This window comes from Siniperca chuatsi, linkage group LG6, assembly GCF_020085105.1.
Source record: "Siniperca chuatsi isolate FFG_IHB_CAS linkage group LG6, ASM2008510v1, whole genome shotgun sequence".
In the NCBI taxonomy this organism is placed as follows: Eukaryota; Metazoa; Chordata; class Actinopteri; order Centrarchiformes; family Sinipercidae; genus Siniperca; species Siniperca chuatsi.
The window spans coordinates 10,766,461-10,784,281 of NC_058047.1; the positions used below are offsets into that span (position 1 = coordinate 10,766,461).

The following is a 17,821-nucleotide window of genomic DNA, read 5'->3' on the forward strand; positions in this document are numbered from 1 at the left end:
AAATACCATGATATAGAGCGAACAGCGACACAGCAAGTAATGTAACTAACGTTAGCTAGGTTGTGGGTTAGCAAACTGTCCCTACAGTTGCTGCTGCGAAGCTAACAGCCAGAGAGGACGAGACGGTTTCCCAGAGCCGGGCACACCAGCTCCAGACAGCGATACGCACAACTCTCCTGCTGCTATAGCAAACATCACAACAACAGCATATCTTGGCAAACTAGAAAGTAAGCTGAATGTCCGTGGGCAAGTCATTTAACGTTACCTGACACACAAATCATGGCTGGAATGGCTGAAATAGTGTTGTGTGGCACGGTCCGAGCCCCTTTGTTTATTTCACATAACAGAGCCAGGGCTGTGTACAAACACCAGAGGTTTTATTTCAGTGCACACACTGAACGGACAGCTAGCAGACCGTGAGGAGATATTCACTGAATTCGCTGTACTGGATTAGAATCACATACCCCACCTTTAAGTGAAATCACTGAAATAATTTAAATACAAAACATCTAATTCTATTAAACTGTATTTTGGTTATGTGGCCTGACTGGTCATCAGGATCCTCTTGGTATTCCAGGTTTATGAATATGGGTGATAAATTACACTTACAGAGGAGTCATCATTTTGTGGCACACCGGTATGGTCTTCTGTCTCCATGGCTTGAAAAGAAAGAGATTTATAGGTGAATTTATTCATTTACTTTAAATATATAACATTCTTTAGAACAAAAGGATTTTTGATAAATTACCCTCATGTGGATCTTCAAAAAGGTCACTTATGCGTAGATTTTTCAAATAATGAACATCACACACAAACTCTTTTGATCTTCTGAGATCATCAATGTGAACAGACCTCCAAGGACCTGAAACCCCCAACCCCCCCAAAAAAGGTCAGATTAATAATAATTCTACTAATTGTTACACTATACTTTCATTAAAGTACACCTCCACTCAAAAATTTGTTTTTCTTATGTTTAAGTCCCCTAAAATCTCAGACCTTGACTTTAATGACTTATCTGTGCAAAGTCTAGGCAAACTAGATTTGGGACATCACAAATTCAAAAGCCAATCACAATGCCAACGGCAAAGAAATCTGAAACCTCCAGATCAGAGCAGACTTGTCAGTACAGAGAGTTTAGATTAAGTTAGCGTAGTGTAAGTTTTGACAGCAAACATGGTAGAGTTTGCAGTTTTGGGATGTAAAGCTTTCTTCAACTGTCTACTAACGTTATGTAATAACAATGTGAACACACTGTAACATGTAGTAGATATTATTGTATATTTCACAACCACTAACGCTGTGTCAGCCACTGCCAGTTACAAGCTAACAAACAACATAAACAAATAAAAGACACTAGCTACATTTACCGTTTTGAAACATCTGCTAGTCGCAGTTTTTGGCGCACAATAGACTTTTCATCTGAGTCTGACTGAGGCTCAAACATGTATGGCTGATGTTTCCCCTAACTCTCCATCTTGACATGCACCGCTCGCTCACCATGGATGTATAATAAGAACATGTCTTTCACCCACATCCATGCTCTCACCGGCACCAGTTAACCTAACACTGGTCAACCTAACACACAGCGGTGGTGGGCGGTGCATTCTTAGATCCAGAATTTCTCAATGAGGAAGAAAGAGTAGATGTGCTTCCAGCCCCTTTTCAGAGCAGAGTATTTTTTAAATACTTTAAAACGTGTCTGGAGGGGAACTTTAACATTGTGAGATAGGTCAATTGTGAGCTGAGATGATGAGGCTTCACCTAGGCACAACCACATTTTGACATACTGTAACTCTAATAGTAATTCTAATAGTTCAGACATATATAGTGGTTACACTTGCAAATTTGCACATCATAGAAGACTGGACTATTGGCCTTGGCAGAGGTCTGCACTCTCCACGTGCCCTTCGAGTTATTACTGTTGTTGTGCTAATAAAGCATATTGTGACAGAGTCACTGAAATGAAATAGACCAATTTGCTACTCATGTTGTGTGCATGTGTGTAACAGCAGAACTTACCGCCTTGAAACCCAACATAGGAGGTCCCGCCCTCGATTCGAGGAAGTTTGGTGACAAAGTACACAAATGTCTTTGTGTTGTCAGTAGTGGCACACTTGTTTATTTCGTTGATGCATGAGTACCTGAGAAATCCAAACACTAAGCGTAAGTTAAAGAAAAAAGTGAACAAACGTGATCTTTTTCAATATGTTAGAAAAATATGTAAATGAAAGTTATTCTGTGATGATCTTTAGACTCACTTGGCTGAGGAAAGAATATTCCTCCTGTGGGAGTCTTCCTCATAGTCCGTTTGGATAATGAGCACTTTGTCTGCAGGTGTTGATGAGCCAAGAAATTCCCTAAAAACAGGACAGAGGCATGATTTACATTTGAATAGACAGAGCGATTACTTGACAGTCGTATGCAGGGCCATATATATACTCAGTATAATGTACAATATTATCAGTTTTATTATAACAGCCCTAAGAAGAATCCCAAGAAAATATGCATAAGGGTGTGGGAAAAGGTCACCGTATAATTAGACTGAAATGAGCACCTCAGGAGATGTGCTGTTTACACACCTGATTTTCTTGAGGAAAGAGTACTCTGTGTCAAATTGTTGCAGTGATAGTAGCTTGATATCAAGCTTTATCACATCCTGCAGTTGTTGAGTGTCTGCTGCAGTCAGTAGCCTGGAAAATGTTGTGACCTTCAAAAAAGCAAAAGAACTAAGAACTACAAAATATTTTGCAATTAATTTCTCATTTGCTATTAATAACCGTGCACTCACACCAGAAGCGTCATGAGCTACAAAAGCGGCTGGCAGTCATTCATTTTCAATGGAAGCTGGCGACGAGAGGCGTCCAACGCCACGGCAGCAGCAAGCAGCACGATGCCAGTGACCAGAGTTGAGCAGAGCTGAACTTTATGCAAATTAGCAGTGATACACTGAAGCAGCAACCAATTGCGATTGGGGTTTGATTTTCTTCCACCTGGAAATGTCTCCCTAAATAAATATTTGTTCCATGCTGACAATGGAGGAGAAACTGATTCCCGGAGTTTCCCGCAGCTAGCAGCCAGTGCCCAGAGCGCCCAGCACAATATATGTATATTGTTACATTGTTGTGTGTCACCAGTCTGTGATCTATACAGATATATATATTATATATATTATACAATACATATGCAATACAATATAGGTCAGCTTTTTTTACGTAATGCACCTTGAAATTTCAACAGGCTTTTACCATTATGAAATAGGGACTAAGGATGCACAGATTGATTGGATGCCGATCGTTATCGGCCGATATAAATTAGAAATATGAAATCGGGCGATCTGGATTAATGCTTTCTAGTTGCAGATTGTGAAAACTGATCAAGGACACACATTATATTTGTTTACTAACGGATCTTGACCTCTCCAATATGTTGACCGGGAGGACGCTTAGCAACCTCTCCAATTGTACTTAATTTATCTTAGCTGTATTATAGTGTATTTGATTTGCACATCTCTTATTTCTTACTAGAAATAATTGTCTCGTTGGGGACATATTTTATTATTATTTCTATTTCTATTCTTTCTATTCAACAGATGCTCCGGTTTAAGTTTAGACTAAACGTTTCTATGGATGTCAGTTTTTTGTCTGCAATAGGCTAGGTAAGCTATGTTTTTAGCCTAGCAGTTGTTGATTGCTTGCAGCCGGTTAGGAGGCGTGACGAGTCAGCAGTTGGTATAAAACAGAGCAGTCAAAAGCCAAAGATCAATTTCCAGCCATGCTGAATTAAATCTACACTTCCCTGCTATATTTAGTGTTTGGTAACAGGCTCATCAAGGCGAGGAAGAAAGGGAGAGATGGCGATGCGTCAGAATAAATTTTTTTTTAAAACTGAGCGATTCTGAGTAATTTATTATAATGACTTAAACAAACTTTGGTCAAAATATAAGAAAGTGTTATGTGGTTCATTTGGATTTCAAGGACTTTTTAAGCACTTTGTTAAAAAGGTGGCTATTTTTAAGGTATCCCAGTCATTGATTTTTTAATTCTGCTATACCAGCTGCTATAACAAAACAAAAAAACGATTGGTATCTGCCATGTATCGCTGATATGTCTCAAAGACGATCGGAACACTATCTGTGGCAAAAAACGCGATCAGGGCATCCCTAATAGGGACTACTATGTATTGTAAAACCTGAAATATCTTTAATCTGCTACTTCCACTTCACATGAAAATATTTAAAGATGGGGGAAAATATTCACAAAATTGACAATCTAAACTACCTTAACAAAGGTGTTATTGTAGGTAGAGATGACATTACCAGTAGAGCAAGAAAAATAAAGTTAGGTTGTGCCCTATACAATAGAAACATGTCCCGTGCCTGGATAAATTGTTATCTCTGCCCCCTTTGTGGTGGAGTTCTCTCTTTGATTGATTTCAGTGCAAAGACTGAAAGTGCAGAGTCTTAAGAAAAGACCTGAGCGCACCTAAACCTAATATACGGCAGTGACAACTGTTGACATTTTTTCCTGTTAACCTGAGAATGAAAATTATGTAAATTGACACAGAAATACAAGTCATATTTCCAATTGCTGTTTTTAAACAATGCTACAATGTTTTGGGTTGGATTTTTCCTGTCATATTTGATAGCATAGAATTTTTTTTTTACCTCAGTGAAGAAGAAGTGGGACTGTTCCAACTGCTGTGTGTGATTGAAGATGTAGTCTGCCAATGAGCTGTGTATCTCCTTTTTAACATATTCTTTCATTAAATGCTCTCTTTCCTCATCAGGCAGTCTGGATTTGTCCAAACGAACAACCGAGTCTGGAGTGGCACAGTTGAGCAGAATGGATTTGGCTTTGTCCAGAAATGTCTGAGCATCTGTTTCTACACTTTGATTCTCTGTTACTTGCAGGACCACAGAGGAGCATGTGTCTGAGTGGTAGCCAATGAAGACATCACTTGGATCATATTGCTTTTTCGTTGAGTGTTGACCACTTAAGGAGACAAAATCATCAATCCATCCCTGTAGTTGTCCAGCAACATCCTTCTGCTCATTTCTGAGAACAGTGTTGATGTCAAGGTAGTGTTTCTCCAACCTGTTAATCAGTGGGATTGGAAACTGCTTGTAGACCACCTCTTTCTCTTCAATGACAATGAGCTTGAAGTTTTTGTGAACTCTACATTTCACACGATGTGTTCCTAATCCAAGATCAACATATTTTTGACCCCCTAGAGTCACATAGTATTGGTTGAGAGCATCATATAGACTTTCGTACAGATTTTGAAGGTTCAGAAGCACAACTGTCTGTCCTGTCTCCATGCAAACCTTGACACGATTGATGTTCCTACAAATCTGTGTGTACTCCTGATCCTTTGGGAAACTAGACCCAAAAATTATTTCTGGATGGATTTGGTGAGAGAAGAAGATCTGTTGGAGAATCTGAAGAGCTGCATAGTTTTTTGTGAGGATTAAAAGGTAACGACTTTCATTCACTTGGCAAGCTGGAGAGATGCTTTGATTGACCAAATCTATGGTGGTGATGCTGACATTTGAAAAGTCATCTCTGAGTTCTTTGCTGAATATGCCCATCACTTTCACATCATCTTTTCCGCTGAAGTTTCTCAGGACTGCTCCAGTGATTTCATCTGCAGTGGGACTCTCATTACTGATTTTGGTAATTGAAAATATCATCTTTATCAGACTGTAGAAATCCCGCAGACCAAAAAAACCCCTGCCTTCTTTGCACACGGTCATATATGCTTTTGCGAGAGGCTCAAAGAGGTGCTTGATCTTTTCAAGAATATTTGCTTCAGACGAGCATATCCCTTTAGCACTTTTGATGAGCTCTTCCTGGTTTGGATCTCCACGGGACACAAATATTCCACGATTCATCTTGGCAGGGTCCAGTGCCCAGTTGGAAATTCCAATGAACCCAACCCTTTTATGAGGTTGTGGCTCATCATCGACACAGCCCTCTTCCAGTAATGGGTGCAGTGTTTTCAGTGGCATTTTAGGGGAATCTTCAGCCAATCCAATCTCGTCAAGAACAACTACTGAGATGTATTCATCCAAGTTTTTGCTTTCCTGAAAGCGGGCACACTGTTTGAATGTGTTGATGATTCCTTCAGGAGTTGAATGAGGGCTGCACTGGAAAGATACCAGGTGTATCTGCTTCAGCCTCTTGTAGAGTTCAGAATGTGAGGCAGGGCCCTGCATTGCATCTGCAACTAGGGTTTTGGACAGTGATTTGGAGCTCCCTGGTTTCCCAACAATGAACAAGGGAATTCTTAGCTCAACACAGATCACCATCATGAAGAAATTTTCTTTCAAAGCCTCATTTCTGGCTATTGTCTTACCCAAGGGTACACCGTTGAGTAGGAGGTCCTGCATGAGTTGGATTTCCTGCAGTGCTCTCTGTGTGTTGTATTCACGAGGAAGCAACTGGTTGATAGTTCTCTGATACGGCACTTTGTTCTCCAAGCAGGACTGATAACACACTCCAGTGGCCATCACGAGTGACCAGATTACTCTGTCACTGGCAGGTGAAAACATGTTTTTTCTTTTTTTGCTCTGAAATCGCTCTTGGAATGTTCTCAGTTCCACAGCAAACATGGGGTGATTTTTGTGGAACCACACAAACACGTGCATGCAACGTTCAACATCCCTCAAACTGACAAAGCTGCATTCATCTTTCCTCTCCCTCATGAACTTTTGTGATGACGACAACACCTGAGTTATAGTTGGAATATAACGCTTCTCAATCAAGTTGGCCTTCACCTGTCTTTGCACTATTTGTTCAATGTACATTTGCTCTGTTGAGTCATTGAGCTGCCCAAAGTCCCAAACAAGAGGAATCATGCTGGGAGGTAACACATGAACACGATACACGAGCTGGCGGAGAGGAACAGAGCCAAGTCTGTCGTCAGTCTCCTTAGCTCTGACCCGGTAGCCCAATCCAGATGCTTCTAGCCTTTCAATCATCTTGTCTGTATGCTTCCTGTAGGGGTTGCATGCAGCAACAATCTGTAGTCCTGTTTGAGAGCCAAGTTGGTGTCCCTGCACAGAGTTATCACAAATGATCTCCTTGATGCTGCTGACAGCTTCTGTGGTGTTTGCCTCATCAAAAAAAAGAACTGAGTCAAATTCATGATTCTCTTTATTGGTCCTTGCAAGAGTTTCCGCTTCCTGCACTTTCTCATATATCATTTCTGATGTAGTTCCTCCATGAACCTTGACCAGTTTCATGTTTTCTGCTGGTGCACCGCACCTTCTTAATTCACACATAAACTTTATGAGCCTTGTCTTACCACATCCTGTCTCACCCATTATGATGACCGGGATGCCACACCTAAATCTCATATGGATTGCCATCATTTTGAGAATATTATCAGTGGTTAGTTCATATGTTTCATCAGGATCTGTTGGCCACTTAATGCCAAGCACACTGCACAGATGCTCAATCTTGTCAGCTCGAGGAAGCTGATCAAAGTCCCTATTAAAAGGGACTTTCTGCAGTCTTAAGCCAGTGTATAGCTCTTGAGTCATGATGTTTCTCTTTATCACTTCTCCTGTCAAGGGGTTTATGGCATCAACCCCTTTCTGGTCATTGAGCTCCAGGTGAAACCCAATGAAAGTCATCGATATGTGATCATCATTAAAAAAGATGTATGGATGTGGCTCAGATTCCCACCTTTTTCTAATGAGGAATGGAGCTAAGTCTCTTTCATTAAGCCTACTGATGTCAATTTGTTGCCTCCCTGGGCTCTGATCAGTGATGCATAGTGATGGGGTTGCAAAGTCTTTGGACATCAAGATCATGAACTCAACCACAAAGTTTTTGAACCCACGAAGAGTGTCTCCAACAAACTCAAATTTGCAGAAGACTGAATTCTCACAGTCTTGCAACTGAAGATTAAGGAACCAGACAAAGTTACGTAGCTCTGCCCATGATGGATCTCTAATGCCACAGTAGATTAAGAGTATCTGAAGACACTTTGCATGAGTCCCTTCAATGCCCTGGTAAGTGAAGTTGTCAAGATTGTTATTGTTGTAAAAACGTGTGAGGTACTGGTATGGTCTTTGATAAACTTCACTCCTGAAACATTCGTCATCCATGAGGGGGTCGTCATTCTCCATGCCAGCTTTTTCATCTCTCCTCATTTCCAAAGCCATAACCTCCTTTGGTGGACGGCAATACACCTTAGGGAAAACATCTGAGAATGCAAAGTTTTCCTTTCGTCCCTAAAAATATACAAATATATATATTCAAGTTCAGAATCAATCAATCAAGCCTATCCTCTCATTTAAAGATCTTGAGAAAATTAATTTCACTTAAAAGTTATACCTCACTCTCCTACCAGCTACTCATTACAGCTACTGTAATTACCTATATACTATATACTGTATAGCCAATCATCCTTGTCCTGACTACAACTGAAACTAAATGCTGGGATTGTGACAGGATGTGGTTGTATGTATCTACATTGTGTAGCACACAGGTCAACTTTAGTTATTTGAGAATCTGTGTTATAAAAACATTTCATTGGACAAGGATGCAACAATAATATCAATAATAAAATGAAAATAAGAATTGTGTGGTATGATTTCATAAGATGAACAATGCACAAACACTAAATCTCAACTTACAGATCTGGGCTGATAATTTATGGATTCCAGTAACTCGATGATGTACAACTGTTTGTGGCTGCAGCGCCACATCCGTCCATCTGAATCCATCAGGTACCGCAAAAAGAAAAGCTTGAATAGGAATTCATTCAAGCCTTTTTGCACCTGGGTATTAGAATTTTCATTATTAGAAAAATTCTTAGTGTTATTGGATAAAGCAAATTTGGACCATCTTAAGGATTCTATGAGAACCACATTGTTCAAAAAATCTAAAATATTAAACATTTCGTCATCATGGTTATATAAATATTGCTTACCGAGGATGTGACATCAAAGTGAAACACCTTGAGATCGTTTTGTTTTGGTGTGTCATACAAAGACTGGAGAACCTTGTTGTCATCAACCTCATGTTCAGTTAGTCGAATGCACTTCTTAAATGCAGTTCCTTGTTCAACACTTCCCTCAAGCTTTTCATACAATCTTTGGACATGCAATGACTTGCCTAAAATGGAGGAATAACCATTTATCATTTGGCTTACTGAAATTATGGTTTCAAATTGAGTGGAATATGCACAGATGTATCTCTAGGAAGCAAGAATTTTGTTCCCACAAGACACAAAACAAGATCAATTTAATTCTGCATCATGTTTTCCATAGTGTAAAACTGATTTCAGTCTACTGAGCATTATTGTTTGAAATACTTAAATACTCCAAAACTGCCACTGACACAGTCATAGAACTGCATATCGATGCAAAGATTTTGATGTTACTTAAAAAAGCAGGTGGTCTCTCTCAAGTTCAGATTATCAATATGTACTGTATAATGCATAACCATAGAAATTGTCCCTTAGATAACACTGGCACAGAGACTAAATTAATGATAGGAAAAGAAAAACTACTGTACATGTAGGACTCACCTACTCCTGCACGTCGGGAAGCAACAATGCCTACAGAATGGCCACCTTTGAACCAAGCATTCTTGTTATCTGAGGAGACAGTGTAATGCCTGGACAAGTACTTCTGGATCTTTTCCAATGGCTCTTGTGGCACAAAGTCTCTTTTGAACTGACTGAATGCAGTAGGAATGTAAGTGTGCTCCCTGTCGGAGCTGCAAAAGATCACTAGACTGTAATCATGTTTAAACAGGGAATGCAGTTTCTGAAAACACTTCTCCATTGCACAACTAACATCATAGGTTAGTTGGTCTGCCCAAAGCATTGTGTAAATCTTGTGGCCAATGTCACCAGTTGTGAGACATCTTCTCAGGAAAAGCTCTACTTGCTCATAAGATGTTGCAGGGGTACACAAGAGGACCTCATCATAACTCGGCAGTGGCTCATACTCATCACTGGTCATGTATAAGCAGATACTTGAAGTCAGGACCTCATCATGTGGGCAGATTATGAGATTAGGTTGGGTTGAGACAAGGCCTTTTGGGAGCCTTCTTCTGAGTGAACTGTCTTTTGTCTCTGAGAGCACTGGTTCTTCCCATTCATTTTCATTTTGATTTTCTGTGACAGTCATCGTATTTAACAGACCCCCTAAACTCCTAATGTCTAAAAGGTCATGGAAAAATATTCCCTCATTCTTCATGTAGCCATTCCACAACTCTTCCAGTTCTTTCAAACCAAAAGTCTGGTCTGCCTTGCCTACTGGATCAGCGGCTGTAAAATGACTCACATTGGTTGAAGACATATCGCTGTCATCCTGGTGAAGAAAGTGACTTTGAAAGTCAGAATCTTCATTAATCCTTTTGCCAGGCTCAAACTGGTTGTGAAACCTTGTCCATGTGCTCCAGACATCTGATGTTGTGCAGTTTGGCTTGATGAAAGAGAGCATCATCAAAGCTTTGTCCTCTATTTCTTCATTCACATTTGTCGGAGTCACAACACTGCACAGGTAGAATATTTGTTCTGCTGTGAAGTAGTTTAAGTAGTAGTGATCAGCTCTCTGTTTGTCCATGAAGTTTCGCCAGTCATCAAGAAACAACTCCATCTTCTGGGACAGTGCGGTAAGTTGTTCAACTAGACTTCCACATACTTGGATGCGATGCAGGGTCTTGCAAAAGTTGATTTCCATAATGATACATGGGTCACTCTGAGCTTGGCAATAAACCTTAGCTTCCCAACACCTGAAGAGTGGGTTCCCTGCAGCATATAGGTCTACAAATGCATTGGCAAGTCTTTGGACATTGTCAAACACCTGAATATGAAGAAGATAAAGTGAGATTACAGGCAATGTAAAAAAACATACATTCATTATTTTAAACATTCCATTAATTTACAGGAAAACAGACTTAGACTATGAATCTCTCATCCAAAAATCACAAAAATATACAATTAATATACAACACCTCAGCAAAGCATTCCACTTCACTCTGATTTTGTTCCCCTCTTCCAGACATGAGCATAAGCTTATTTTGCAACTCTTTCAGGTCCTCATAGGTGCATGTCATGTTTTTCTCATGTCCGTCCTGAATTTTCAGCATCAGGGAAGTCTCTAAAGCGAGCTATGAAGGGAAACATCAATATGACAAGGACTACATTAGTGTGTTTATTTGAAGTTCTTAGACCTAAAAACACAAGACAAGAAAAGCCTATTTAACTTTGTTCATTTATATATAAATTTGTACTGTTAAAAATTCTTAGGTCTCTGTAAAAAATCTACTTAAAAGGTAATTATCTGAGCATTAAGTGTTCATCACATATAAAAATGTTTATTTGTTTCTTATGTAACACTGAAGTAGTCCTGTAATTCTTCAAATTCAAGCATTCATTTCATGTAGTCCATTTAGCGTACCTTTTTCTGGTTTTGGGCCTTGATGGTGTATATCCCTCTCTCATTGATGGATGTAGCCAGGGACAGAGATGAAAATTCAACAGATCCATGGCTTTCCCTAACAGTCTTTAACCATTCCAGATGACGTGCTGTATCTCGCTGAAAACAGACACCAAATGGAAAAAATTCTGATTTTAATATTGTAAGTACACTAAATCAAGTTCAAGTTTTTTGTTGTTTTCTACAAATGGCCATTAGAATAAATTTACAGTAGCCATTTATTTATTTTATGGAATTGGATAAAGTAGGACTTGGCATGCATTGCAAACCTCATCATTTCTATTGGTTAAGATAAAATTTTACTTGCCAATCTAATTGCTGAAATTGAAGAAAAGACACTGTTAGAAACTACTTAACAATGGAGTCCATTAAAGCAAGATCTTACTTTTACTTAATTTTTTGTATATTATATATTTTATATATGTATATAAATTATTATTATAATATAATAATATAAATTATTATACTAAATACGTTTTGGAGAGCTACTCCTTCTTTCAACCTCGACCTACCAAACGTTCTGTAGTTGTGCATGTACTGAGTTATAATGAATATAGTGGGTGAAATAATCATAAATTTTTTTGTCTTTCAAATAATTTGGTATAGACAATATGACAACTTAGTTATTTTTGATTGGTTGCGGTTTGATTGTAGTAGCAAGTTAGTTACAGTATGATAGTAACATAAAGGGTAGAATCTCACCAGCTTCCTTGGTATACTTCTGTCATTTTCAAGTGCCTTCCACAATTTTGACAATGACTCATTGAAGGCCTCAAAATCAGAGTCCTGCTTCAGTCCATACAACATGGACGAGTAACCAAGGATAGCATCGTGAAAACAGGCCACGCGATCCACATCCAGGTCATTTTCTCCAGCAGAGATGGATGCCAGGTCAACAAAAACTTTCAGCTCGTTGATATCTGCAATTACAAATTTGATAAAAAAGTTATACAAATCGTTGTGTTTAACTCTTGTTAACAAAAAATGGTATCTACTGTACCTTCAAGTTCTTTTTTAACCCACTGCACAAACGCTCGGCTCAGACTGAGTTCCTGAAGACATTCCCTGCGATCATTTGTAATGTCCTTCAGAATGTTTTTGGCCTTTATGAAGGTATCATCTATGCAATTCAGGCTGTTTTTCTTGAAGTCAGCTTGAGTCTGAAAAAATACATTTACAGTATGAAATCATTGAGTGTATGATTTATGATTCCAGTTTAGATGGCTGTATAAAACTCTATTTGACATAAATGTTTATGTCTAAAGGAAGTTTATTTTCCTCAAACTTTTCTCTAAATGATCTAGGACTGTAAGTGAATATTCTATCAAAGTTAATTATTTCAATTTCCATTTCACATTTCAATCTATATAGTTTTCAAAGTATTTCAGTATTTCATTAGAGTACAAGACCACTTATTACTTATTGACAGTGAAATACTCTAATATGTCCATAATCATGTGCATCTAGAAAATATGTTTTCCACAGCTGAATACAACAACATATTTTTCTATAGCCACCAAACAAGTATTCCTCACAGATCTTATGAATGAAGCCATGTCAATAAGTCTGCTGTTAATGTCTTACAGGTAAGGATCGGTGTTTCTTTAAAATACATATTTTAAGGACATATCTGCTCCTCCTAACTTTAAATTGTTGGGAAACATACCATTTGCAACAATTTCTCCAGTACTCTGAAGTCCCCTTCTGGACATATTGTGTTCCTGATTTCCATGATGATTATGGCAGATTCCATCGCAAGATGAAGATCACGGTACTGTTGAATCTGGTGAATCCTTCCTCTGATCCATTTTCTGTTATCAGATGGATTTGTTCTGCACATGGTGTCTAAATCTTTCCGCAAGTCTTCATAATTTCCTTTATAGTCCTCAAAGATGCTGTCTATTTCCTCTAGTGACAGTTCCCCACTCTTCAGACCATCATAAAGCTCTTTGTACTTGCTGTAGCAGCTTTGGAATATTTTATGGTAGACCACGTCAAGAGTGTAGATTTCTTCATTTTCATCGAGATGTTCAGTATCATCTGTATCAGGTTGGTGTCTTGACAGCTCTTCTACTTGGTTCATCCAGCACATTTTGAAAATTGTGCTGTCTTTAACGACATGCAGTTCTGAAGCCATTTGACGGGTGATATCACAAAGGTTGAAATAAGTGACCTTCCCAATTGTAGGAGTGGTCTGTCCATCAAGAGTGTGAACCTTCATAAATTCATTCAGATTCATCATCTCAATCTTCTGATCAAGTTTTTTGTCCAACCCCTTGAAGTCAACTGTGGATTAAAAAGATATTATTAAGAATGTATGTAAATATGCAGGTCGTTCCATTGTCCTCTCAGTCCTACATCCACAATATCAAAATCCAAGATCTGCAAAGAACCACTTCACAGGTCCCTTTCAATGTAAAGGAGTAGTGACTTGATACTAAAGCCCTGTCAGATCAACTGAACTCCTCACATTGTTGCACAGAATTATAGCCAGCAGCCCCTGCAGAGGAACCAGACTGGGCACCTGTATGATTCTATTTCACAGGATAAAAAGTAGCAAGTGGTTCAAACAACCACCTTACTGTCAAGTGAGGTGAATCTATTGGTAGCTTTGGTAAGTGTTTCCACCCCCCTGCTGAGAAACACCTCGGCAACTTTCTGCTAACATCAAAGAACAAGCACTGACAAAACTGACTGGTGCATCACCTCATGTCGCCTCACATGTTCACATCGCAAAGGGTACAGCTGACAGAAAGTTAACTGTTAACAGGTCTGCCTACCTGCATGAGAGGCAATAACCAGTCAATTGTCTGTATCTGTATTCCTAATCCAAAAAAACATAGTGAAAAGACAAACAAAACAAACCAACCTTCTTCGTAGCTAATAGTGCTAATGGTGTTGGATACACCACAAAAGCTATGGGAGGCCCACCAGCACCAAAACCAGCTTAACAACACCTGATGTGTTAGTAAATTCTTCTGGAAAGAAAACACACCTTGTATTTTAACACAAAGTTCACTATGGACAACTGGACTGGACAACTTCTCACTTGGAGAAAAAACACATTCCAATTGTAGGAACTGGTTCCACAGTGAATTAGCTGGTATCTTTGACTTGACACACTAGACCAGGTTACTTCCTACACAGAGGATGTTACAGGTTCCATCAGTCAGTTTTCATTGCCACACTGCAAAGTTCAGCTCCTCCCCTGCCCTATGGAAATTGCAGAATATGCTACAGAATATGCTACCCATCACCATGCAGCTGGTGAGCTCTCAGGTCAACAGCTTGCGCTGCTTGTTCTTACTTTGCCTGGTTAAGCTATGGGTGTCCCTAGATCCTTTCAGTCTTGCTGCATCAGTAAAAGACATCTCAGAAATTATCAAAGAAATACAATACAAAATATGAAATGCAAACACCTCCCGACACTCTGTAGTTCAAATTAGCACCAACAGAACATGAATATTTCCCCTTAATAACTGGCTAAATGTTTTATACCAAGTTAGATCCTGAATTTTCATAAATTATCCCCTTTTGAGGCCTCTACATTTCAGATTTTTATCATTGGAATCAGGAGCCAGTGACTGGTTCAGTGTATGTAAATAAATTTAATTCTGAAAGAAATAACAATGTAACTTATGATAATAAACTAGGTTTCTAAAAAAATCTTGAACGGTAAACATTATTTTTGCTCTCAGTGTACCTTTCACATGTTGTGGAAGCTCCTGGCAGATTTGTAGAAGACCCTTGACCAGCTCCTTCTCCCTGTGTACAGCTTCTGCTTCCTCTTTTCTTAGCTTTAGTAATCTTCTCATGTTTCCGTCATCTTTACAACGACCATCATCACAGAGGCAATCTAGAGGAACATAAACACAAATACACAAGCAGAATTACAAATGTGAAGTTCAACAAAGAATAACACCCACTGGAATTGTAAAGGGTCCCCATAATGGTGCATATACATACACATCTTACATACTGAATATGATGACAGGCATGCTTTAAAGCAGTGATTCCCAACTGTCACAAGAAAAATGTGAGGGGTTGTGAGATAATTACAGGGGGAAGGAAAGAGCAAAAAACTATTTTGTAAAATATTGAACAATTTAACCTCTTTGGGCCTCGAATAATTAAAGAAAGCCATCTAAAAAGTCAATGAGCACCACAAATTCAAATTGTCCATTGTATTGGAATTGCAGCAAATATCTCAATGGTGGAGGTATCAAAAACCTGATTAAATAAAAACAAAACTATCTACATAGCTAGATACCGCTAAGAGTAAGTGAGAAAATATGTGTTGTTGTTATTTGGGTGAACCAGCCTTTTACATAATGGACATACTGTATTAACATTGTCATGAGCACTTACATTCCAGTAGTACTACAATACAACTGGAGAAAACTGAATTTATTTCATAATTCTTTATATATTTGATACAAATGAGGAAGACTGAACTAAATTCTTAAGTATATAAACATTTTATTCTTTAGGATAAATGTGTACTGGAAATTGAAATTCCAATAAAACTTCAGCTCAAATGGGTGTATACATACACAATCTGAAGTAAGAAGAAGTAAAAAAGGAGAAGAAAGAGAAGTCAAAGGAAGAGGAAGTTGAGAAAGAGCAGCAGAAATAGACAGATATTCCAACTCACCTATCTTCAGCAAGTCAACAAATTCACATTCTTTCTGGAGGATTTGGTTTAAAGTTTTAATTTGGATCTCTCCACTGAGGAATTTCTCTGACACAGATTTGAAGGCTGAACTCGCCAAAGTCATTCGGATTTGCGCTTCATCTGACAATTTGTTGATCAGTCTTTCTCTTGGACCTGGAAAACAAAGTGTGCAAACTTAAACTAAAAAAAACATTTTACTACGAGACAATAATTAAATACACCCACTTGAGAAAAACACAAAACAACCCAGCCAGCCTTCTTTTTTCTTTAGTCATTACTATTTTATTTCTCTCACACACACACATACATACACACACACACACACACACACACACACACAAAGTGACTCCCAGTCATTCTCAAGTATTTACCTGTCATTTGGAAGACAGTTTTTGCCATGGGCCAATTTACAAGGTACTCAAATATCAAGTCCTCGCCTTCAATGTAATCTCCATTTGCATTTGTGGGCCATGTCTTCAGCACAACAACAGACATCAGCTTCCCAAACTTTGTGATATCATGTTTCTTGAATAGAGCTGAAACTGCTTTGCCAGATTTATCCTAAACAGAAAAAAATCACATGTAAAATAAAAACATGTACAACATTTAAGTACTCCAAGTAGCATCACCATCAGGACACAGTGGTAAAAAAAACAAAAAAACATGCACATCCAGTATTTGTCATGCGGGTGCGTTGGAGGAGAGCTCCAAATCTTGAAGAAAAGAGTGATATACAGATCTAATTAATACATTAATTGCAAGAGCAGTGCATGAGAATCTTTTTGGTCAAGACCATTTTTTTCTTCCACTACAAGGTTAAGTGTCTTTGGGCGTCTTAGTCTTAGTAAGTATTAATGTTTAAAGCCTTGCAATAGTAATTATAAGTTGTTAAAGAATGTTATAGAAGCTTAAATGGTTTACATCATTCTTCACTGCTTCATAGGAGTTACAATTGTTTATGAATAAACACAAAAGCTATCCTTAAGCATGTACATTTACATTATTTGATATTACAAAGCATTTATTAACTGCTAATTCCCCACTTATTAAAATCATACCTGACAAATAACTGCAATCGCCTCCAATGCACATTTCTCCATTGTGCTGCATAACAATGGACTTGTCTTGCTCAGTTCTTCCATCTCGTTAGAGTATATTCCAATTTGATCCACTGGGCGTTCCTAGCACACAAGCACACATCCTCAGTTTTGTTTCTCAAGTGCACATGTAAAGCATGTAAACACAAACACAAATCCAGTCTTACTTGTTTTAGTTTTCCTTCAAAATCATCCATGAAGGTGGTTCTCCAGAATGAAGTGTGTTCCTCATGACTGAAGGATAGTGAGAGTAACTTGTCCCATACCTAAAAAGAGAGACATATGGATTTTAATAGGTCAGCTATGTCACAATTTAAGTACTGCATAAAACATCAAATGGCTATCGAGCTTTCGACTGGAAAAAACAAACAATTTTAATATAAAACATAACAGAAAACAACATATATATTACTGCCATTCATTTCTGCTTACCTTAATTTCATAAGGTACAGAAAATTCTGTTTGAGTCCATTCATTAAGCAGTTTGTTTCTGAAGGTATTTCTCCGCCATTCCCTCATTGTTTCTAAGGTCTCCCCGATTGACTCTTCATGAATTCTCTCTCGTGACTGGAATAGCAATTAGAAGTT

At 38.4% G+C, this 17,821-nt stretch overlaps 1 protein-coding gene across 2 annotated transcripts in view; it reads right to left on the reverse strand.

Moving 5' to 3' along the window:
- The window catches only part of LOC122878117 (E3 ubiquitin-protein ligase rnf213-alpha-like), a 52,256-nt gene that overhangs the window by 23,804 nt on the left and 10,631 nt on the right, over positions 1–17,821 (reverse strand). For both annotated transcript variants that reach the window (XM_044200473.1, XM_044200474.1), the window contains 20 exons: positions 17,666–17,800; positions 17,401–17,499; positions 17,195–17,317; positions 16,508–16,697; positions 16,116–16,289; positions 15,165–15,317; positions 13,128–13,747; positions 12,462–12,621; positions 12,164–12,381; positions 11,423–11,560; positions 10,977–11,132; positions 9,541–10,825; positions 8,941–9,125; positions 8,645–8,788; positions 4,664–8,239; positions 2,580–2,707; positions 2,259–2,357; positions 2,020–2,141; positions 749–862; positions 610–659 (listed from right to left, as the gene is read on the reverse strand). In XM_044200473.1, the coding sequence (XP_044056408.1) occupies positions 610–659; positions 749–862; positions 2,020–2,141; positions 2,259–2,357; positions 2,580–2,707; positions 4,664–8,239; positions 8,645–8,788; positions 8,941–9,125; positions 9,541–10,825; positions 10,977–11,132; positions 11,423–11,560; positions 12,164–12,381; positions 12,462–12,621; positions 13,128–13,747; positions 15,165–15,317; positions 16,116–16,289; positions 16,508–16,697; positions 17,195–17,317; positions 17,401–17,499; positions 17,666–17,800 (7,869 nt within the window). The remainder of the gene's footprint in view (positions 1–609; positions 660–748; positions 863–2,019; positions 2,142–2,258; positions 2,358–2,579; positions 2,708–4,663; positions 8,240–8,644; positions 8,789–8,940; positions 9,126–9,540; positions 10,826–10,976; positions 11,133–11,422; positions 11,561–12,163; positions 12,382–12,461; positions 12,622–13,127; positions 13,748–15,164; positions 15,318–16,115; positions 16,290–16,507; positions 16,698–17,194; positions 17,318–17,400; positions 17,500–17,665; positions 17,801–17,821) is intronic.